The 23,298-nt window shown below is 37.3% G+C and overlaps 2 protein-coding genes across 7 annotated transcripts in view; one reads left to right on the top strand and one right to left on the bottom strand.

Annotated features, from left to right (window-relative positions):
• The window catches only part of LOC125653521 (E3 ubiquitin-protein ligase HUWE1-like), a 64,761-nt gene that overhangs the window by 20,464 nt on the left and 20,999 nt on the right, over positions 1 to 23,298 (top strand). For 5 of the 6 annotated variants that reach the window (XM_048883084.2, XM_048883086.2, XM_048883085.2 and 2 more), the window contains exons 32-57: positions 233 to 397; positions 4,253 to 4,348; positions 5,133 to 5,286; positions 5,802 to 5,926; positions 6,179 to 6,310; positions 6,648 to 6,766; positions 6,856 to 6,943; positions 7,261 to 7,376; positions 8,701 to 8,752; positions 8,839 to 8,959; positions 9,394 to 9,496; positions 9,883 to 10,123; positions 10,564 to 10,753; positions 11,129 to 11,275; positions 11,451 to 11,578; positions 11,865 to 12,062; positions 12,405 to 12,960; positions 13,370 to 13,518; positions 14,087 to 14,186; positions 14,290 to 14,367; positions 15,353 to 15,504; positions 16,851 to 16,968; positions 19,443 to 19,553; positions 19,994 to 20,198; positions 20,522 to 20,675; positions 21,413 to 21,536. In XM_048883084.2, coding sequence (XP_048739041.2) covers positions 233 to 397; positions 4,253 to 4,348; positions 5,133 to 5,286; positions 5,802 to 5,926; positions 6,179 to 6,310; positions 6,648 to 6,766; positions 6,856 to 6,943; positions 7,261 to 7,376; positions 8,701 to 8,752; positions 8,839 to 8,959; positions 9,394 to 9,496; positions 9,883 to 10,123; positions 10,564 to 10,753; positions 11,129 to 11,275; positions 11,451 to 11,578; positions 11,865 to 12,062; positions 12,405 to 12,960; positions 13,370 to 13,518; positions 14,087 to 14,186; positions 14,290 to 14,367; positions 15,353 to 15,504; positions 16,851 to 16,968; positions 19,443 to 19,553; positions 19,994 to 20,198; positions 20,522 to 20,675; positions 21,413 to 21,536 — 3,922 coding nt within the window. The remainder of the gene's footprint in view (positions 1 to 232; positions 398 to 4,252; positions 4,349 to 5,132; positions 5,287 to 5,801; positions 5,927 to 6,178; positions 6,311 to 6,647; positions 6,767 to 6,855; positions 6,944 to 7,260; positions 7,377 to 8,700; positions 8,753 to 8,838; positions 8,960 to 9,393; positions 9,497 to 9,882; positions 10,124 to 10,563; positions 10,754 to 11,128; positions 11,276 to 11,450; positions 11,579 to 11,864; positions 12,063 to 12,404; positions 12,961 to 13,369; positions 13,519 to 14,086; positions 14,187 to 14,289; positions 14,368 to 15,352; positions 15,505 to 16,850; positions 16,969 to 19,442; positions 19,554 to 19,993; positions 20,199 to 20,521; positions 20,676 to 21,412; positions 21,537 to 23,298) is intronic. The other variant, XM_048883087.2, reaches the window with a different exon arrangement.
• The window catches only part of LOC125653522 (uncharacterized), a 2,729-nt gene continuing 2,521 nt past the window's right edge, over positions 23,091 to 23,298 (bottom strand). Inside the window, exon 2 of the mRNA XM_056143249.1 lies at positions 23,091 to 23,298. This exon is cut by the window's right edge and continues 306 nt beyond it. Within this exon, the coding sequence (XP_055999224.1) occupies positions 23,246 to 23,298 (53 nt within the window). The 3' untranslated portion in view covers positions 23,091 to 23,245.

The raw sequence follows: 23,298 nt of genomic DNA on the forward strand, positions 1-23,298 counted from the left end.
TGCATGTATTGTACATGTGCATTTTAGTATGTGTATACATGCATATATTAAAAAGACAAGTTTTGCAACAACAAAGATTTTTTCCCCATTTGTTTGGAACCGGATTCCACAATCTTTGTTCAGGAACCAGGTAGATATTACACGATAACATTAAGACAAGCTTATTCTGTTGTTTGTGTTCTGTCAGATTGAAAAGAGGCGTAATTTCACATGTCTGATTTTCTTGACGTAGTTGATGGACATGGGATTTACAAGGGAACACTGTGTCGAAGCCCTGACACTAACAACGTCCTTGGAACAAGCTACGGAGTTTATATTGACTCACCCTCCCTCAGGGGCTGTGGCAGGGACAGGAATACCGGTAGTGCAGGGACCACCTGCCCCTGTGGCTCAAAATGTAAGTATTGAAATATTCCATACATGCACTAAATGACTTCTGTGTAGACAGCTTGATGCAACTTTTGGGTGTGTTGCAGGAAACATATTTGTAAGTTGAACTACATGTATGTGAATAGAATTGTATGAAAAACTCTATACACGATAACACTATCATTTGATTACTTACCTGACATGAACTGTAGAGGATTGGAACATGATGATTGCATAAAGACAAGCATGTCATAATAGACTCATCTGCCTGTTGACACTGCATTTCTGAGCACTGTTGTAATGTACAATTTCATAACCAGCAGGGTTTGGAATTCACTTTTTCTAACACTAGTCCTTTCTTCAGGTCAGTGCCTGTAGAGCTTCACTAGCCCATAGGGAATGTTACTATTCTGCATTAATATTGAATATGTAGAAAATGGTTGGGAATACTTCTTTTCACTGTTTTAAAAATGAAATGAATGGATTTTTCTGATTTTGTACAAGCCGCTCACTGCATACACCACTTTTTATTCCCTTCTGTGGAGTAATTAAGGCTTCCTCCGCCGATTTTACAGAGTTTTCAACATTTCATTTTCTTGTAATTTGCCATATCTTAGATGCCTCAATCACAATTTTTAGCATTTTGGTATGCAATAGAACGCTTGAACATTATTGTTTTAATTGTCTGATCAATAAAAAATACTCATAACTTTAATTATTATTGTCTAGATTCTGAACTAAAAACGGTATCAATTTCCAGATTTTTGCTAGCCAACATATAGACAAGCAAGCTGAAATTTTGTTTATTCTGCAGTGAATTTCACTTGAATTTAGGAATGCAGTAGCTCCTGTTTTCAATAATTTTGATAAAGCGAAATGCTGCATTTCCTACAAATTTTTAAGCCCCCACCATCAAAGGTAATGGATAAAATACCGTAGAATATAGCAAAATCTGTTTTCTGCATACAGGGAACACTTTCTATAGACTGTCAAGCTGCTTCAATTCAGCTGTGGAATTGAACTCTCTGAATTTTTTAACATGCTTTTCATTCATTCTTCGCTATGGTTGAAAAAGACAAAAGGCTAATTTCGTGAAATGAAAGTGAAAAGTATCAACTATGTCATTTAAAGCTAGGTAGTTTTTTTTTTTATGTTATAGGAGAGAGTTTGTAGTTAAACTGTGAAAGAACTATCTGAGAAAATTATACCCTATAACACTAACATTTAATGAATTAGATGATTAGAAACACGATTCAGAACATGATGATTGCATAAAGACAAGCATATGTCATAATAGACTCATCTGCCTGTTGACACTGCATTTCTGAGCACCGTTGTATCGTACATCAATAGATTAAGTTTATAAGTAGCATGACATCTGTTAACAAGGAAATCAGATACAGCAAAGTATTACATATAATAAATTTTTAGGTCCCTATTAATTTTTTCCGTTTTTCTTCAATTTAAATGATGGATTTAACTGAATCAGTTATAATGGAATTCTGCTGACAAGAAAGTAAATTCCCTGCCCTGCATGTATAAAATATCTTTGGATATAAAAAAAAATGTTGTTCATATACAAAATTACATGTAATAGTGTTCATAGACATTCAAGCTATACCACTTATTTCAATAGAGTGGTAGAAATTTTAAATTTTATGATTTCCTTTTTATATTCATTCTTATTGGTGGTTTTGAAAAAGAATACGTCAGTTTCATAAACACAAAAGTGATGAAAGAACAATGTCATAAAAGAATTTGTAACAGTTTGTGTTGTAGGAAACAACTAATGTAAAAAAAAAAAAATGTCTGAGAACATTGTACCCCATACCATAAAGATTTAATAAATTGGATAATTGGTAACAAGACTTCGAACATGATGATTGCATAAAGACAAGCATATGTCATAATGGACTCATCTGCCTGTTGACACTGCATTTCTGAGCACCGTTGTGTCGTACATCAATAGATTAAGTTTATAAATACTGTGGTCTCCATGTACAAGGAAATCAGATAATGAAATAATGCTTGTAATTAATTTTCAGGTCTCTATTAATTTTCTTTTTTCTTCATTTAAAATGATAGTAAATTTTTACTTAATCAGTTACAGGCATAATCAAATTCTGCTTATGATGAAGTAAGAGTCTATGTCCTGCATGTAGAAAATGTACAAAACCAAACTGAATCTAAAGAAATCCTTTCCTATTACATTTGATTGCATGACGGCTTATCTACACCAACTAATTTAAATGAATCTGTGTGCTTATTCTATTGGTGTGAATAGAAACTACTGTATGTAAAAGAACTATTTGAGAAACGCTAACATTTAATGAATTAGATGATTAGAAACACGATTCAGAACATGATGATTGCATAAAGACAAGCATATGTCATAATGGACTCATCTGCCTGTTGACACTGCATTTCTGAGCACCGTTGTATCGTACGTCAGTAGATTAAGTTTATAAGTAGCATGACATCTGTTAACAAGGAAATCAGATGCAACAAAATGCTGCATATAATAGATTTTAGGTCCCTATTTTTTCTCTCTTATTTTTTCTTCAATTTGAATGATGGTTTTATAATGAAATTCAGCTGACAAGAAAGTGAAATCTCTACCCTGCATGTATAAAATGCCTTTGGATATAAAAAAAAATGTGGATTAGGCCAATTCAACTCAATTAGTAGATTATCACCCAGGGTCAGCAAAAAGTATGGGGCGGGTGGGAGGATTTTATTTTTTTATTTTTATTTTCTGAGAAAAATATTAAAAGATAAACAATTCTCCCCCCCCCCCCAACAGATCCGCATCATTTAATGGCAGATGGATATCAATCTATGCTATTTTCATACACTAATTCCAGGTTGAGCTTCAATTTAAGGATATAACAGAAATATACCCAACTTCTTCGAGATTTACGTTTGTAAGAACGCAAGAAATTAAGAAAACCATATAAATCTATTTTCTTCATGTTTCGATACCGGAAATGTAAACAAGAAGTGTAAATACCGGAGTCGGACATAAAGATATTCTGGAAATCGCAAGTTTTGCAAAATAAAAAAATTTGGGGCGGGCCAATTTTTATGGGGCGGGCGGGGATGATAATCTATCAATAAAGTTGAATTGGCCTTACGTATGTTATTCATATACCATTAATAGTATTCATAGACATTCAAGCTATACCACTGAATTTCAATCGAGTGGTGGAATTTTTAAAATTTTATGTGGTAGGATACAGTTTGTACATTGTATGCGAAACAGTTGTATGAGAAAATCGTACCCAATAACGCTAACATTTAATGAATTAGATGATTAGAAACACGATTCAGAACATGATGATTGCATAAAGACAAGCATATGTCATAATGGACTCATCTGCCTGTTGACACTGCATTTCTGAGCACCGTTGTATCGTACATCAATACATTAATTTATAAGTAGTGTGACCTCTGTTTACATTTACATGGAGTCAATTGTTGACAAAGCTGCAGATGGTTTTGATCATGCCATGAACACTGACACAATCTCTGCCTCTGCTACAATAAATGTTGGCACAGTCTGTGTAGATTTAAAGCATTGATAATTTGATGGAGGAATTTGAATTGTCAAACTGATTAAGAAAAGCATTTACAGCATCTATGATAAGCATCTTACTTCATAAAGTGTGTTTCTTATGTCAGTACAGTCCTGTGGAATCAGCTGATCATCCCGTCATTGATAATGAAGGATAAAACAATATCTCAGGTCCCCAGCATCTTGTTAAGATACAGAATCCACTGTAAATCTGTTCGCAAGTTCTTCCTCGCGGTTAGATGAAATGATACATTTAAATGATTTGAAGATTGACGTGCACAGATAAGAAGTGACTGTGTTTTGTTCTAGCCTCTGGGGATGGTGATGGAGATGTCAGAGGAGGATCAGATGATGCAGGCCATCGCCCTGTCTCTGGGGGAAAACGTGGTCATGTCTGCAGAGGAGGTACACAATGTACTTACTTTATAGGGATCTGTATCTCAAAGTGGGGGGGAGAGGGGGGGGGGGGGGCAGTGATGTCCACAGGGGAGGTACACAATGTACTTACGATATAGGGAGGGAGGGGGGGGGGGGGCAGTGATGGCCACAGAGGAGGTACACAATGTACTTACTTTATAGGGATCTGTATCTCGAGGAGGTGGGGGGCAGTGATGTCCACAGGGGAGGTACACAATGTACTTGCTTTATAGAGATTTGTATCTCGAGGAGGGGGGGGGGCAGTGATGTCCACAGGGGAGGTACATAACAATGTACTTACGATATAGGGATCTGTATCTCAAAGTGGGGTGGGGGGGGGGGGGCAGTGATGTCCACAGGGGAGGTACACAATGTACTTATTTTATAGGGATCTGTATCTAGAAGGGGGGGGGGTGTTCACAGAGAAGGTGCATCATATACTTACACTTTATAGAGATCTGTAGGGGGGGGGGGGGGGGGGGGGGGTTGAAGACAAGGTACATACACTTTATAGGGGGTGCAGTTACTTTTATCTGATGGCCTTTAAAACATTCTAAATGAAGTATGATTATACATTCTGTATATAGGTACATAGATGTGTCCTTGTAAATGCTTGATTAAATGACTCTTGCAAAATAATGGATGAGAATAGGATAAGAAAACAAGCCTACCCTTAACAGAGTTTGATCCTTCAGCTGTGTTGATAGCAGTCATTTCCATGTAACTGTCGTTGGTTGAAGAATAAGTGGATAACATGGCTCATGTTTTACAGAGTAATGCCCCATCTGGTTCTGGAACAAAAACAACAGAAAATAAGCCTCCCAAGGCAGAGGAGGAAAAAGTGGAGGAATTCAATGAGAAGCAGGAGGATCAGGAACCGCTGGAGAAATCGATCCTAGATAACTTCACAGCGCAAGTCCTACCAGGTACGCAGAAACGGCGAAACGGAGTAGTTAGGTCTGAAGTAGTGTAGCAATATGTAAATGTCGAATAATTTGTCAGTAAACGCCTAATAATTTGTCGGTAAATGCCTAGTGTGTCAGTAAACGTCTAGTCGTGTGTCGGTAAATGTCTACTCGTGTGTCGGTAAACGTCTACTCGTGTGTCGGTAAACGTCTTGTCGTGTGTCGGTAAACGTCTAGTCGTGTGTCGGTAAACGTCTTGTCGTGTGTCGGTAAACGTCTTGTCGTGTGTCAGTAAACGTCTAGTCGTGTGTCAGTAAATGTCTAGTCGTGTGAAGAAATATAGTTACCTGCAGACTACTCATAATAGATTTATTGTGATTCTTATGAAGTCATGATGAATGCATAAAGACAAGCATATGTCAGAATAGACAAGAGCTGCATGTTGACACTGCATATCTGAGAAGAAAACTTGATACTGAACATAGATGTAGGATGTACACTGTGCATTGACTTTGATTTGTTTGGTATTTCTACAGGGTGTCTCAGGCTTTTAGATGTACTGCCAGAAACTGTCTACAGGGTTTGTGATCTTTTAATCGTGGTCACAAACAGGAATGGAACAGACTGGCAGAAAATGGTGCTAGCAAATCTTGTCAAAGAGGTAGTGTATACATTGAATTAACGACTCTATGGTTATACATTGAATTAATGACTCTATGGTTATACATTGCTATGTACTTGTATATTTAAAGTGTGAATTCAGTGTAGATCAAAAACTAAGGGTTTAATCAAACAATGGAGTTGGAATACCATAATGGAACCGTTCTGGCATGTTCAGTGTAAACTTTTGATATTGTTCCATGTTTATTAAGGATAAGAAGTGTGACTTGATCTTGCTTTGTTAATTTTCCAGATTCAGTCTATGGGACAGCAGATTCTCAAGATAGGCCACGACTTGGATTCTACAGACACCAATAAAGATCAGCTGAACTCAGATGCTTCCAAGTTTGCAGCCAGACTTCATTTGTTCAGTCTGTTGTTTGAGGTAACCTTTTCCTATATCGTCATGTAGAGAAGTTCAACCGCTGTGTTCATCAGACCAGCGTCCCTGGGACCAGAGGCCACAATAGGGGGCCCATAATTAATGTGTTTAGGAACAATTTTAACAAATAGAAAGAACAATACAACAATGTGTGTGAAAATAATACACAAGCATCTTAGGCTTTGTAGGGTTGTAAAATCCCCAGTAGATAAAGGTTGTGGATAAACAGATGAGCAAGCCAAAAACAAAAATTGATATTTTAATAGGTGTGTGTATAAACTCCAATAGAATTTTCTGTTGGTTTTCTTTTTTTTAAAAATTCAATGTATGCATATTGCAGGAAATGATGTTACCTTGTGCAGAGAGTGTAGAAAGTGTCTGGCTAACAGATTTATTGGTGCAAGTGTTGAACAGCGGCCAGAAATTCCTGACAGCAAACAAAGACTCTGTAACTCCTAAGTAGGTTACCATCAAAACGTCGGCACTTGTACTCTATGAGTTGGTGGCAATGGGGAATAGCCAGCTAACGTTGTGTTGTTCTCTTGTAGGTGGTTATCTCCCTTACTCCTCCTGCTGGATCTCTATGAAAAGGTGGCTGTGATATCGAAACGGAAAGCACAAGCCAACGAATTGCTGGTAAGCTCAGTAATGGTGGAAATTACTGTAGACAATAACTTTGATTCCATGGAATCGTAATTTTGCGGAATATCCGTTTTCGTTTGGTCCGCAGGTATGATATTCCGCTGAGTTGCATGCGGCTTACATGAAATTAGATTACCTACATATGAAATTATGCAGAGTTTATATATAGCATCATATTGCGACACTTCTTTCCACTAAGTCCAGTCAAATGAATTCCTCGTACACATTATACTCCACTACTCTACAAGAGGTGTGAGAAATCACAGAGCATTACTAATGAATTGTTAAATCACATGAATGTACATTTCCAGTGCCACAGTCACACCTGGAAATGGTTTGATGATAGCAGTGGAAGGTGGTGTAAATACTCAGCGGTGAACAATAAAACCATCGACGATGCTTATCAAGCAGGGGAAACTAGCATTAGGTAAACAGTGTGTGGTATAGATGTAGATCTATAATGTAGGTGTGTTGTTCTGTATAATATAGATATACTGTACTGTGAGGTATAAATATACAGTACTGTCGTACTACTGTATTGTAACTGGAGATAAGTGCACTCTTTCCTTGTTGACATGATGAATGCATAAAGACAAGCATATGTCAAAATAGACACTAGATCTGCCTGTTGATACTGCTTATCTGAGAAGTGCCTGGAATATCGTTAGATATCATCAGAAACATGATTTACATTGTTAGATATCATCAGAAACATGATTTACAATGTTTGATATCAGAAACATGATTTACATTGTTAGATATCAGAAACATGATTTACATTGTTAGATATCATCAGAAACATGATTTACAATGTTTGATATCAGAAACATGATTTACAATGTTTGATGTCAGAAACATGATTTACATTGTTAGATATCATCAGAAACATGATTTACATTGTTAGATATCATCAGAAACATTTACAATGTTTGATATTAGAAACATGATTTACATTGTTAGATATCATCAGAAACATTTACAATGTTTGATATTAGAAACATGATTTACATTGTTAGATATCATCAGAAACGTGATTTACATTGTTAGATATCATCAGAAACATGATTTACATTGTTAGATATCAGACATGATTTACATTGTTAGATAGTTAAACTGGAATACTGTTCTAGATATCATCAGAAACATGATTTACATTGTTAGATATCATCAGAAACATGATTTACATTGTTAGATATCATCAGAAACATTTACAATGTTTGATATTAGAAACATGATTTACATTGTTAGATATCATCAGAAACGTGATTTACATTGTTAGATATCAGACATGATTTACATTGTTAGATAGTTAAACTGGAATACTGTTCTAGATATCATCAGAAACATGATTTACATTGTTAGATATCATCAGAAACATGATTTACATTGTTAGATATCATCAGAAACATTTACAATGTTTGATATTAGAAACATGATTTACATTGTTAGATATCATCAGAAACGTGATTTACATTGTTAGATATCATCAGAAACATGATTTACATTGTTAGATATCAGACATGATTTACATTGTTAGATAGTTAAACTGGAATACTGTTCTAGATATCATCAGAAACATGATTTACATTGTTAGATATCATCAGAAACATGATTTACAGTGTTAGAAAGTTAAACTGGAATACGGTTAGATATCGGAAACATGATTTACATTGTTAGAAGGTTAAAAAGACTTGTAATCTTGTTAAGAGAGTTTATGATACGTTTGATTTGGAAGACTTGTATACCTACAGGTTCCAGGCTGGTAGAAGAAGGTACACCGTTCACTTCAATTCCATGGTACAGGTACGTGTAATGTCATAGTTCAGTCTGTTTATTTACATGTCAGTAATGTGGAACTGTTGTCAATATTAAACATTTGTACTCTGTAGATCAATGAAGAAACAGGAAATCGTCGTCCTATCATGTTAGCCTTCCCTTCACCCGAGGAGCTGTCGGACAATGGCAATAAAGAAGAGTCGAAAGAGGTTCCCGCAGAGACGGCACAGTCAGGTAGGGAAGTAGCGCTAACAGATTATTTAACGATGGAGCTAACAGATTATTTAACAGTAGAGATAACAGATTATTTAACAGTAAAGCTAACAGATTATTTAACAGTAGAACTAACAGATTATTTAACAGTAGCACTAACAGATTATTTAACAGTAGAGATAACAGATTATTTAACGGTAGAGCTAACAGATTATTTAACAGTAAAGATAACAGATTATTTAACGGTAGAGCTAACAGATTATTTAACAGTAGCGCTAACAGATTATTTAACGGTAGAACTAACAGATTTAGATCATTTAACGATGGAGCTAACAGATTTAGATGATTAGACGGTAGAACTAACAGATGTAGATCATTTAATGGTATTGCTGGAAAGAAATGTGCTTAGCACTTGGTTGATGGAAAATCAATTATGTTTAATCTCTATTTTACAGTTAGCAAAATGGAAACTGAGATTCCAGTGAAGTCTGAGGGGAAGATGAAAGAGTCTGTGATAGTATCAGGAATGAATTCTAAACAAATTGTCAAAATTATAAGGTACGGAGACAGAGAGGCATTTATTTCATTAATTTCTGCATATGTATAAAATTCTATAGACTGTTGTACAGTTCAAGTAGTAAAGAATAATTTGCTGTTGTGTTAAGCTTGTTCATTGTTTAAATGTCCAAATTACACCCAAGTTCGTTAAATTCGAGGTGAAAATCTTTAATGTATAGGTTATAGTTACTTACACGTGTACATACAGCAGTATGACTCGTTTCAGGTGTATTGTGTCTATGATGAACATTCCGTATAGGTTATAGTTACTTACACGTGTACACACAGCAGTATGACTCGTTTCAGGTGTATTGTGTCCATGATGAACATTCCGTATAGGTTATAGTTACTTACACGTGTACATACAGCAGTATGACTCGTTTCAGGTGTATTGTGTCTATGATGAACATTCCCGTAGAAGCAGAGTGTTTACATGCTGCCCTACGGTTAATTTTACGTTTGACAAGAAATCACAAAAATGCTGTGTTGTTTGCTGAACTTGGTGGGCCTCGCATTTTATTAACCCTGACCCAGAGCTCCTCGTTTCCAGGATTTATCTCCCTTGCTTCCCTGATATTTCGACATATCATTGAAGAGCCCGACTCCTTACGATATTCAATGGAAAAGGTGAGGTTTTAGATTGAGGAAACAATTCTAAAATGTTTAAGCATGTTGTACATGTTCTTGTTTTTCAATTTGAAAATTTTGTAAGCTGCAGAAATTGTATCGCGCGACGTGTTCGTTTTCATTTCTTGTTTATTAATACATCTTAAAGAAGTGGCTAGGTTGTCTGGAGAACTTGTATAAAGCTGAATACCATAGAAATGAAATTTTAGCGAGACACAAATTTAGCGATTTTTCCGTATATTATTGGTATATTTATTTAGCGAGGGCTAATATTAACAACTTAATAAGGAAAGATAACTATTACCCCCTATATGGAATAAATTGTTAGTGATATTCAATTTTAGCGATCTTGTCACTCTTGCTAATTATGACAAAATTAAATCCTCGCTAAAAATTCCGCTTATTTTGTATTTTGATGGTAAATTTGTTCCTTTTTGCAGGTTGTGAAGAAGGCCCTGAGTGGAACCGGTTCTAGCTCGAATGGTGTCAAGCCTGGCAGTATGGGCTCTAAGGAGGTCAATTATGTGTTCCGGGCCCTGGGACCCGCAGCCTGCAGAGATGAAGAAGCATTTGCTCTCACCATCAAGGGCACCTGCCATTTTGCTCTCCCTCCAGCTTCAAGTAGAAGAGGTACCTACATGCACATACCGATCAAAGTTTGTCATAGAGTGATGTGACTGTATTTTGATCTTTGTATCGTTTGATAGATTTCAATGTATTTACATAAACATACACTGGTTTCATGAATTTTTGGGAGAATCAAAGTTAATAGATTTGTTAAAAATTACAGGTTTGGGATATAAATGTTCATTTATGTATCTTGTCTCATGAAAAGCTACATGAACAAATTTCTTGTTTCAATGCAAAAACATTGGATGAATAACGATGAAACCATAAATTAATAAATACTGTGGGTAAAAAAAGAAGAGAAAAGACATGAAGTACATGACTAATTTTCGTTCTTGTGTGAATGTTTTGCATTGCTTTGGGATTTTTTATTGATAGATGATGACGCTCGACACAATAGTCCTCAGATTCTGAAAAGTGTGTTCTCCACCAAAAGTGTGCCAATGACTGTGTACTCTCCTATTAAGGAGGTTCTACATGACCTTCTGAACTGTCTGATCGCCGAGTTTAACTACCAGGACGATGGTGAGTACAATCAGGGTCAGCCTTCCATACTTATGTAGTATTCAATTAAAGAAGGAGTTAACAAAGATGTCTTAAGATATCTAGACCAAATTTTACATTGAATACATTTTCTTGTGCAGTTGACTTTGGTTTCTACAAGATAATACAGAGCATGTATTTCTACTTTGTATTTTAGGTGTGTCGGGAGGATTTGAGGTACAACCTCCCTGTACCCTGGCGGAAGCCATTGCCAGTGAAATGAGGCCCCCTGCCATCCCTCGACAGGGTAGCTCAGCAGATATAGCCAATGAGGAGGAACAAACGGTAAGGAAATAGCGTAATCTTTGTCATAAACTATTTTTATCCTTTGCAACAGAGAGATATGGGGGGGGGGGGGGGGGGGGGGGGGATAGAATTTGGTTGAAGTGATTTTCTTTTGTACCCAAAAAATGCAAATTTATGTACAGCATATTAGAAGTATGTGTCTTGTTAAGGATATGTGTAGATAATTTGGTTACTGCCTGTTATGAAACATTTTCACTCCATAAGAAGAAAGGAAAAACGGAGAACTTAATCTACACATACATGTACAATTTTCTTCACTTGTTAGGGAGAATCTGAGAACTCCAAAGACCAAGTCAAAGACAAGGATGCCAAGGTCACCGAGGATCAACAGAATAAGAGGCCGTTAATGCCAAAATCTAGTGTCCTTAGATTGTTGTCGGAGGTTGTCAAATCTTACAGCACGTGTACACAGCTTATCACACAGTATACCTACCACACAGGCCAGACCCCACTGGTACACGAGGTGAGACACTGTACTACTGTACATGTACCCTATTGCTTTCTATGGGTTGTTTGTAACATTCAGGTGTGTTAACATTTAACAGAGTGCAGGAATAATGGAGGGTAAATTGTATTTTTCATTGAGCTCCTTGGAAAATAAACATGGACAAGTATTCACATAATTGAATAATTTGAATGGAGAAATGATTAGAAACTGGTTTGTTTCTTGTTTATGCTATCTACTCTACATATGTTCCTGTACATGTATTTGTATCTTGTTTATGCTATCTACTCTACATATGTCCCTGTACATGTTGTGTTCAGGACAAGTGTTTTTGCTTCATGTTAAGCTTCTTCATTGCAGGAGTGTACGGTGTTAGCATTTGTGTTGGATAACCTCCTACCTCAGTGTCAGATATTTGGGGATCGAGATTGCCCAGCTCTGTCCCGGGTTTTTGTCGCCAGCATAGCTTCCTGTAATCATAGCCCTGATGCCCAGATGTCCCTTGTGACAGAAATCAAGGGGGCACTACAAAGAGCCCTGGCCCTGCCAGAGAGTGCCCTGAAACACACCAGAATCCGAGCCCTGACCAACCTTATCAGTATTATTATTGACTCGTGTCCTAGTCCAGGTGGTCAGGTCCCAAATCAAATGTTCAAAGGCCAACAAACAGTGATGAACAATATTGTGAAGTCTCTACTGAAGAAAGGATTAGTGACTGACTTGGCTCGTCTCCCTCACAGTCTTGACCTGTCAAGTCCGTACATGGCTAATACCATCAATTCAGCACTCAAGCCGTTGGAGACCTTGTCTAGGAGTGTAAACCAACCGGCTCAGAGTGTGGTGTCAAAGGTCAAGAAATCAGAGACAGAAACTTCGCTACAACAGACTACAGAATCTCAAGAGAACAACACAACTGGTAAGAGAGCTTGGCGTGCAGATGTCTGATTGAGAAGAACAACCAGAATATTGCACCTTTTTTATTGACCAGTTACAAATCTACTTTCATAAACTGCTTATCATAACAGCTACATGTATCTATTACAATTGGGAAAGTCGGAAAGCTTTATGCACATATCATAAGATTTATCAGTGACTTGTTTTCATACATATATATGAATTATTCATGAGAACCTGAATTTTGTGTCAAAGCTATCTCATAAATTGACTTGAAAGTAAAGCTTTTGTGTATGAAAAGTGAGGTAAAGAATTGGATAGTGTTTTGCTTGACATTATCTTTAATAATGGAAGTAACACTGTACATGAGGTGATATTTTGTCAAGAAAAGAAAACGAACGATGATCTGTAACTAGTTTTCCTATTAACAGTGCCTGCTCCCACTACAACACCAGCGGAGCCCTCTCATGTTGGAGAGATAACTATAGAGGATATCTCAGACCACGCTGACACCGGCACGATGGAGGAGACCCAGCCGATTAGTGCTGTAGAACCGGAGAATGATGAAGACGGAGAGAGGGTGAGTCCAGTCAAATCAACAAAACAAGGATTGTTATAGTTACTTATAAACAATACTCATCATGTACAGTCATTAAAACTGTCTGAAGTGGCCATCATGGGAGATGTTTCCCTATTTGTCCTTTTTAAGGAAACACAAGCTACTGAAGATTTTTGATTTTGAATAGTGCCTCTATAAACAATTTTCATTGTAACTGACGGATTAAATTAGTGATTAAGGTTTGGGGGGGGGGGGGGGGGGTCCAAGTTAAGTGCCAACAAAATGGGTTTAAAACACAGGGAAAATAATTCATGAGATGCGGAAAATGACTAAAGAGTGGGTGGGCCCTTAAAACAGGGAATTACTAGAACATTATTATCTACATGTGTATACTATCATATACATTAGAGTGTAGTTGTACATTTGTGCATATTGTTAAAGTGTAATGTAGACGTAGATAGGGCTGTACTGCTTTCTTAGTGATGTTCTCATACAACTGTTTAAATGTAAAACTTAATAACAGGGTGAATCAGAACTGGATAATGTGCTGGATGTCATATAACTGTTTAAATGTAAAACTTGATAACAGGGTGAATCGGAACTGGATAATGTGCTGGATGTCTTACTAAACAGAGATGGGAACCTCAATCCTAGCAATGAAGTGATAGGAGACATTGTCATGGATTCAGGTAAGTGTTCACAATTTGTATTTAATGATTCAATGCACTATGGTTCATACTGAACCAAGGCAAGAGGTATTATTGACCCTCATTGGATGATTCATTTTTGTAGAAGACTTGACCCTACATGACTCACAGATGGTCAGTCAGGAAATCTCCATTGATGATGATGACGGAGAACATGTGCATGGTACGTGTATGTTTTCGTAATATTTTCTAGTAGTCCAGTTTTAAATTTCTCCCTGTATTCAGTGTGTAGTCTCCGTGCTGGAGTTGGTGCTCATTTTCTTTTGATAGACTAGTCATGTGCAGAAAGAGTTCGGAATTGAGGATAATAAAATTTTATTTTTATGATATTAGTTTTGTCAAAATGAAAAAAAAATTCTTGTGATTTAGCAATACTGTAAACATTGCCTCATGGGTTGACGATGGGAATTAAGAGTAAAATGAAATAAATAATGTTTGTTCGGTATATACATACTGTACATACAAACATAAATACCAAGGATAACCCATGAAAGCTCGAAAGCTTATTTCCAATGGGGTCCTTTGACGCACGGATGTTTTCACTAGGGGGTCATTCATATGGGAGGAAACTGGAGTACCCGGAGGAAACCCACGTGAGAAGAAAACTGTGCATGAGGCTGTAGAAAACTTGCTACTCTTTCCAGATCTTGGAATATTTTTCCAGCCTCAGTATAGTTTTCTGGGGCGATGTACATGTAGAAAGAACATCACTCCACAGAAAAATGTTCCTTGGTCAGAAACCACAAAAAGTTTTATAGAACCAACACCTGTTTACTGTTTAGAGATTCTGAAATTCAAGTAGCCATGTTTTGGTCTTAATCAAGACCACATCAGTTGAAATGATACATTTAGATTTTACAACCCCAAGGAATGTCTACTGATGGCGGAAATTGGTTGTTTGTTCCCGAGAATATAGGCTGTAGTAACACCCTTTTTGTTTATTCCCGAGAATATAGGCTGTAGTAACACCCTTTTTGTTTATTCCCGAGAATATAGGCTGTAGTAATACCCTTTTTGTTTATTCCCGAGAACATGGGCTGTAGTAACACCCTTTTTGTTTATTCCTGAGAACATGGGCTGTAGTAACACCCTTTTTGTTTATTCCTGAGAACATTGGCTGTAGTAACACCCTTTTTGTTTGTCTGTAGGTGATGACAGTTGTATTCCCAATGAAGATGACAGTGCCTCAGATGTTGATGATGAGGACGATGATGATGAAGATGATGGTGATGACGGAGATGGAGATGATGGAGAGGACGAGGATGATGAAGATGATGAGGAAGAGGATGATGATGATGAGGTATACTTACATGGGGTACATTCTAACTGCAGATGTCGAACAGGAGGAATAGATTCTGCACCTGTGTACATCCATGTCAGTACAGATTCTGCACTGGTGTACATCCATGTCAGTACAGATTCTGCACTGGTATACATCCATGTCAGTACAGATTCTGCACTGGTGTACATCCATGTCAGTACAGATTCTGCACCAGTATACATCCATGTCAGTACAGATTCTGCACTGGTGTACATCCATGTCAGTACAGATTCTGCACTGGTGTACATCCATGTCAGTACAGATTCTGCACCAGTATACATCCATGTCAGTACAGATTCTGCACTGGTGTACATCCATGTCAGTACAGATTCTGCACTGGTGTACATCCATGTCAGTACAGATTCTGCACTGGTGTACATCCATGTCAGTACAGATTCTGCACCGGTATACATCCATGTCAGTACAGATTCTGCACCAGTATACATCCATGTCAGTACAGATTCTGCACTGGTGTACATCCATGTCAGTACAGATTCTGCACTGGTGTACATCCATGTCAGTACAGATTCTGCACCGGTATACATCCATGTCAGTACAGATTCTGCACCGGTGTACATCCATGTCAGTACAGATTCTGCACTGGTGTACATCCATGTCAGTACAGATTCTGCACTGGTGTACATCTATCTATGTCCGTGATTACTTTGGTATACGTTCAAACTGGTATAACAGGTTTCTAAACAGTTGAAATCTTCAATTTAGTGATGATACTGCTATCAAAATTAGGGAATTAATTTGTGGAGTAATTTTACAATTATAATGAGGGAGAGAAAAATTTTAATTTATGAGCAACATGAATGATTCAAATACTCGTGTCTTGAAAAAGTCATTGATGATACAGGATTCATTGCATGTCCGGCTACATGTATTGTACCTATAGTATCTGTATTTATATTTAAGATATGCATTTCATTTTCAAAACACATAGGGCATAAACTGTGATGCTTAACTAACGCTAGCATGCTTCATGTAGCACATTAGTGCTTCCTGGAAAGTATTCTCACATGAAGCGTTGCTGTTCATACCCATTCAAGAATGAAATTCTATTTTTTATAACAACATTTTACTTTCATTTCTGTTGGAATAAAGTGAAACAGTGGTACTATATTTGTCAAGATTCATACTCACATTGTTCACATTCATGAGGAAATGGTTATCATTTCATTTTGTAAAGATATGAAATTTTAAAACCTAGGAAATGTAAGTATGTATGTGTACTGTATAAATACCCACTCGCCTGTGTGTAGAGCGCATCACTAGAGCTTGATACCGATTACACTCAACAGGGATCTGTTTGTTTGTAGGGTTCTGACATGGAGGCCGAGGATGAAGATGACTACCCCGACATTGACCCCTCCCTGAACCCCATGAGTGAATTTGATTACAACTATCCTTCACACATGGACGAGTTGTTTCCCTCAGGTTTGTACACTCCAGAACTAGTGGTCTGGTCAACTCACATGTGTAACAGAAATTATAATGTGTTGTCTGATTCACTGGGTACTATATATACTAGTTTGCTCAGATTGTGTCAAAACCCTGTGTTTTAGTGCTGGTATATTCCCTGCAATATGCTTTTACTGTGCAAATGACACAGTTGAGCAAATTGAAAGGGTTTATCCCACTTGTGCAGTCTTCACGAAAAACTTTGTGAAGCACAGGCCCTTCGGGCCTCCCAGTATAATAATTGTGCAAGCCCGAACAATATTTTACAGGCCCAAAATGTTTTTTTCTAATTTGACCACTTGCCATTTACAAGGTGCTGCATGCTGATTCTAAACTATAGATACATGCACAGTTCTACTGTAGGAAAATACAGGTCAAGATGATCATAGAGAACAACTGGCATTAGAAGGATTATCTTATTTTAATTTTCAACATATTAATCTCGCAGATGACATCAGCAGCTCGTGTTCTACTTTGTTTTGTATACACCACGTACAAAACAATTTGTTTTCTCCAGAATCAAATCTTAGCCAAGGCCTGACCTTGGTCCAATGGGGCATGAATTTTCGTTCTTTTCTCCTCATACGATCTGATGGTTGTTATTGTGAAATACAATAGGGTGATTTTGAATTTCCCGGATGAGCCCCCTCCCTATACTTCAGAAAAGGCAGCATGGTTGATCGTTTTTCTATGCGAAATTTGACTACTAAGTCGTGACAAAGTCTGAGTCAATCTCGCGGTTTATTTGTAATATATACAGAACATATAAAAAAAACATTTATTGGCCCGCCGGACTCCTGGGTTCAATATTTTAAGAAGCCCGATTTTACTGGCCTCGGCTATCGGGCCACTGGTTAACGTTGAAGACTGCTTGTGAAAGCTGTAGGGCTGATCACCAGTTGCCACACAGAAGAAAGAATGTAGAAAAAGCAAGAGAGAATGAGAAGATAAGGAAATAATGTTCTTGATTTCTTTGTTCAGTGTTTATTGTGCACTGGATTAAAAAATGGGAGTTTTGAAATAAAATAAAAGAAAATAATCCCTCGTCTGTTTTTCATGAGGTAAAAAGGAAGAAAAAAAAGGCATCCCTCCCTCATTTATTTTTGACAAAACTGGCCTGAGAACCAAGTAATTAATTTTTTTTGGCCTTACAATTTCTATCAATGATTTAATCAGTCTATTTCAGAGGATTACTCTTTAAAAATCTCTAGCCCTTTGACAAGACAATCAGCACAGACTGGGAGAGCCCCACAGACTTTCTGTATAAATTTTGTTCCTTTGAAACCAACATCAGCTGATGCACAGTAAAAGCATAAATCTTTCCTTATGCCCTTAACTCACTGCTGTATCAGCATAGCATGCAAACTCCATGTGCACTGTGCAATTCAACTTCAAGCCCATCAGATCCATGTAACTTTGGCCTATATTACCTAAGCCATCTGACATAAATCGGAGTTTTTCAATTCGCTCGCAATCTCTTTCCAAGCATTTTGAAGACTAAAACTGTAAATTACATTGCCAATTTTCACCATATATATGTGTTTAGAAACACGCAAAGCAGTATTTGGCTCCTTAGCATTATGTTTTACACATCGCGCTGACATTTTGGCGGCAACTGCTTGTCAACTACAATCTTCTAAATACTTCATTACAGGTAAAATGAAAAAAGCTTTTTACTGATCCAACTGATTAAATTAATGTGGATGTCAAACCCGATGTTTAAAAGACGAGTAATTCGTCGATAGAACAAAATTTTGAACTTTTTTGCCAATGGAACCAAAAAAAATTCACAAATTTGCAATAAAATGTTTCCAGCGGGAATAATTCTAATGAGGAAAGCGGCAATTCCAAACCAGCTATAATTTTATTTTGGGCTGGTCTGTACAATTACACAATTGTAGATGATATACTTTTTTTTTTATTTTGGGCTGGTCTGTACAATTACACAATTGTAGATGATATACTTTCTTTTTATTTTGGCTTGGTCTGTACAATTGCACAATTGTAGATGAAGTACTTTTTTCGGATTTCATGTCTGGTTTATATGCTACATTAGAAACAGACAGTCCTAGCTAGAACCATTTTAGCTACCAATATTCTATATTGAGTTTTATGATGAGTATAGTAATTGAAATGTCAAATTCATTTCCAGAGGTCTACAGCTGTTGTCTAGATATGTAATTAGCAAAGACAAAAATTATAGTTTTTTAAGAAATAGTAATAAAGTTGTGCAAAATCCAACTTTTTCCTACTCTTCCCAAAGTAAAAGGAATATACTGTACATGTAGTACACTGTTACAAATATACATGTACACTGTACATGGGCTAATAATATGCTTTTAATGCATGTGAGTTTGGTCATTAAGTTTGTTAATAGGCTGATTGGGAGAGGATCTTTTTGCTAGTTTTCTTATGTAGGATTGAATTTATGAGAAGCTCTTCTGTTTTAGGAGGTGGAAGAGGTCAGAGTCTGCTGTTTAATGACAGCAGCGGTCTGAGGAACTTTGGCTTCCAGATCCCCATCAGTCTGCACGACAATGACAACGGCAATGATGACTCATGTACGCACCTAAATTGCAGCATACACAAATTTTAATATCGGCACACTCACAGAGTTAACTTGAATACAAAATTATAAATGATCTTGCCTGGATTTCGAGAAAGAAACTTATTTAGAAACTTAGGCTTAATTCTGAGATTTTGACTGCTCAAATAAAAGAAAACTCCAACTCAAGTTTGAGATTTTTGTTGGAGAAATCCGAGCCAGAGTTGAAAATTCTAGCATTGCTTTCATGTCATAAACTGTAGATGAATATCTGCTTGTATTTACATGGATCTTCTATATTTACAAAATTTTGTGAGGTTACAAACCCGTGAAAATTGCAACAAATGTCTTCTTGTCTAGAATGTTATATCCTAAATGTCTTGTCTAGAATGTTATATCCATCTCATTCATCCTGTTGATCTTGATGTAAAAATGCTGTATACTGTGCCGTTTCAGCGCCAGCCATTCCACCAGCCCCTGTGAGTGTCATGTCATCCCACCCTCTACTTGTCAGGCAGCCTGAGGGACACACAGTAATGGGGGTACAGCGTCTCCACAGGGGGCGGGGCAGGAGGGAGGCGTCCTGTAGGTACAACCCCACCACCCAGACACTGCATGTCAATCTCCAGAGACAACCCAACCCTCCTGTCATCTTACAGAGGTAAGTCTTAACCTGTCCACAGTGAGGCTTATCTAACCGTCGTGTTAGGTGTTTTCCTAACATTCTGTGACACAAAGTACACTATATATCTACTCGCACACGACTCTCCACCCATTAATTTGAGATGCAGTTTCTCGGGAAGAAACATTTGATTTCTTGCTCATGTACTTGGATGTAGGCTACTTTTAAAAATGAATTGCTTGTACAACATATTTGAGATGCCTGAACATGGAGTAGGTGACTTGAATTATTTGCTTGGACATGCATTTTAACATGTAACTTTCAATTGATTGCTTGTGATTGTGATACAAATGTATTTGTAGGTTACTTGGTCCCACAACTGCAGCAGATGTCCTTCAGTTGACCTCTACTTTGACCTCTGTGGCTGGCCCGACCCCTGGAAGATTGCTGGTGGGGAACGATGACCTTCGCATCATATCCCGACCGGATGATGACTTCCTGGAAGAGATTTTACACGTAGGTTGATGTATTCACTACATGTAGATGTCATATTGTATTTCTATCTTGTTCATACATGCAGGTTACATGTAAGTTAAAAATACCATCGATGTATTTTCAACTTCTCCTGAACCGTTGTACCGTTTCTTCGGTGAAGGAAGTTCAACAAAATAAAAGTTCATGTCCCCTTGCAAGGGGAGACAAATGTGCATTGGTGAATACAGGGTGGGGGTACTGGAAAATCCATCAAGTCCAAAAAAAACCTGAGTGTAACCTCTAACTTGTATACTTTCAATTCGTTCAAAGCATGGCATATGGGACCACAGATGAGTTTAGTTTGGAATACATAGGGAGAATTTTGTTTGGGAAATTAAACAACCGATGTCCTGAAATTATACCCCCTAAAGAGAAAGTACAGTAGGTAGAGTGTATATGGATGTTTAAAGAATAATTGGGGGGGGGATCACTCTTACACAGATGTTGCTTACAAATGTGACGAAAGTCATATGACAGGAAAAAAATATTCCATTTTCCCTCAGTAAGGTACAGTTTCAGCTGCAGCTATAATTTGAATACCAGGTAATATGCCATTTTTGTAGAGTTGAATGAGCAATAACAGTTTTGTAAGGACATCTTACTTTAAGGAACATGTTAGAATGATATACAAGTTCTCTTAATACCATGACACTGTGTTAACTGTGAAGCTTCAGTGAGAAGTGTAGAGTGAGTTAATTGACCTGTCATTATATTTGCAGGACTCGTATGGGGATGGAGGACAAGGCGGGTCCGGCGTGTTGACCTGTATTCCGTCCACACTGACCAGATGGACAGAAGAGGCTAAGGTTCTGGACGGAGATAGCATCCATGACTGTGTGACTGGTATGTTACAAATGAGATGTTTTTGTATGAAATTTATCTGTATGTTAAACGATAAGTTTATTTTCTATTTTTAGGTATTTAATATTGAAATAACCGAGTCCATTAAGCAATATCAAGTATCAAAATATTAGATCAAAAAAAAATTATAAACTTTTCCAAGAGGACAAAGTAGCTCTTTAAATAATTACAATGTTCCTTTCTTCCAAGAATTTTAACACATTTTCTGCTTTTATATGTAGTATGAATACTGAATCTTGATTTGCAAAGAAACTGTAAGGGCTATTCCAGAAATAAATACATTGGGGGGGGGGGGGGGGGGGGGGGGGGGGGGGGGGCACCTTTTGTATATACCAAGCACCCATTAAAAAAAAAAAAAAATTACCCCATGACCCATCAAATTAATAAACTCATTTTACAATGACCCATCTAATAAAATAAAAAAAATAACCAGACCCACCACAAAAATATTTTTAAAAATGAAAACGGTACAAATCTCGCGAGGTTTTCGGGACAAACATTCTAGTCAATGACGCGGTAATGCCTGTGCGACACTGTATCACAGTAGTTCTGAAGAAACGATGTCACATCAACAATCAAAGGCATCTATGGCGGGAATGTTGGAAAGATTGGGAGTCCAAACGATGCTATTATCATGAAATGGGTATGGATATGTTTTTCCACGAATTGTTCGTCTTCTAATGGAGCCCGCGCCCGGAGGCCTCTATCACCATCACACCGACTGATAAATATAACGCATCGGTACCCTCGTATAAATCAACTAAGGTTTGACTATTTTTATTAGAAAACGGAATACCTATTGGTTTCAAAATATTCCCAAAATCGATGCACTGTAAACTGTAATAATCTACAGAACAGAGTTCGCCGCCATCACGTCCAAAGGGACCCTACTAAACGCGCCTCTAATTTGAAGAGTACCGTAATGGAAAGTTATGCGCTGCAAAGAGCGACAACTCGAATAGTTCTATGTTACTTCCGATTTCGAAAGCAGCATTTCAAAAGCACGTTTTCAATTTTCCCTCCGACGTTTTGTAAGCAACACGACAAGAACGACAATAAAAATATTCTGAAAACTCAACACCCACGTGGCTTAAAATAAAACAATAGAAACTACCCACTACCCATAATAAATATTTTTTTTAACAGTCCAACCACGGACCAATTAAAATATGAAAAAATACGACCACCCACACAAAAAAATATCGTTTGCCGCCCGGCCCCCCCATTTGATCATTTCTGGAACAGCCCTAAGCTGTATTAAACCGAAAATTGCAGGAATACAGTTGAGCATATGTAGTGAACCGTGTTGATTCTATAGGAAATTATTTCAATCCTAACAAATATACAATATGTAGCTTATTTCCCAAAGCTGCCATCACTCACCCCAACCCCCTAATAGATATGTACTATAAATTGGGAATTCTTTAGTTAGTTTTGATTTCACTGTGTTGGCAGTGGAAGATGTTTCTGCCTTGTTCAACCCACAGTAATATCACTGCCCTGCTGTGACATTAACCAGAAAGATTCAGAGACGGGGAAGTATCCATGTGTTTATTGCAATACAAACAAATCCGTAATATTGGATATGAACACATGGCATTAACACTTATGAACAGATCAATAGTTTTGGAAAGAAATTCAAATGCAGTGAAGTTAGACAATTTTGTTCATACAAGAATTTTTAATTTTGATTAGACAGCAAGTGAAACTGGGATGCATTTGTTACCATGTGATGTAGAGTAGA

This window comes from Ostrea edulis, chromosome 7 (assembly GCF_947568905.1).
Source record: "Ostrea edulis chromosome 7, xbOstEdul1.1, whole genome shotgun sequence".
NCBI classification, from domain to species: Eukaryota; Metazoa; Mollusca; class Bivalvia; order Ostreida; family Ostreidae; genus Ostrea; species Ostrea edulis.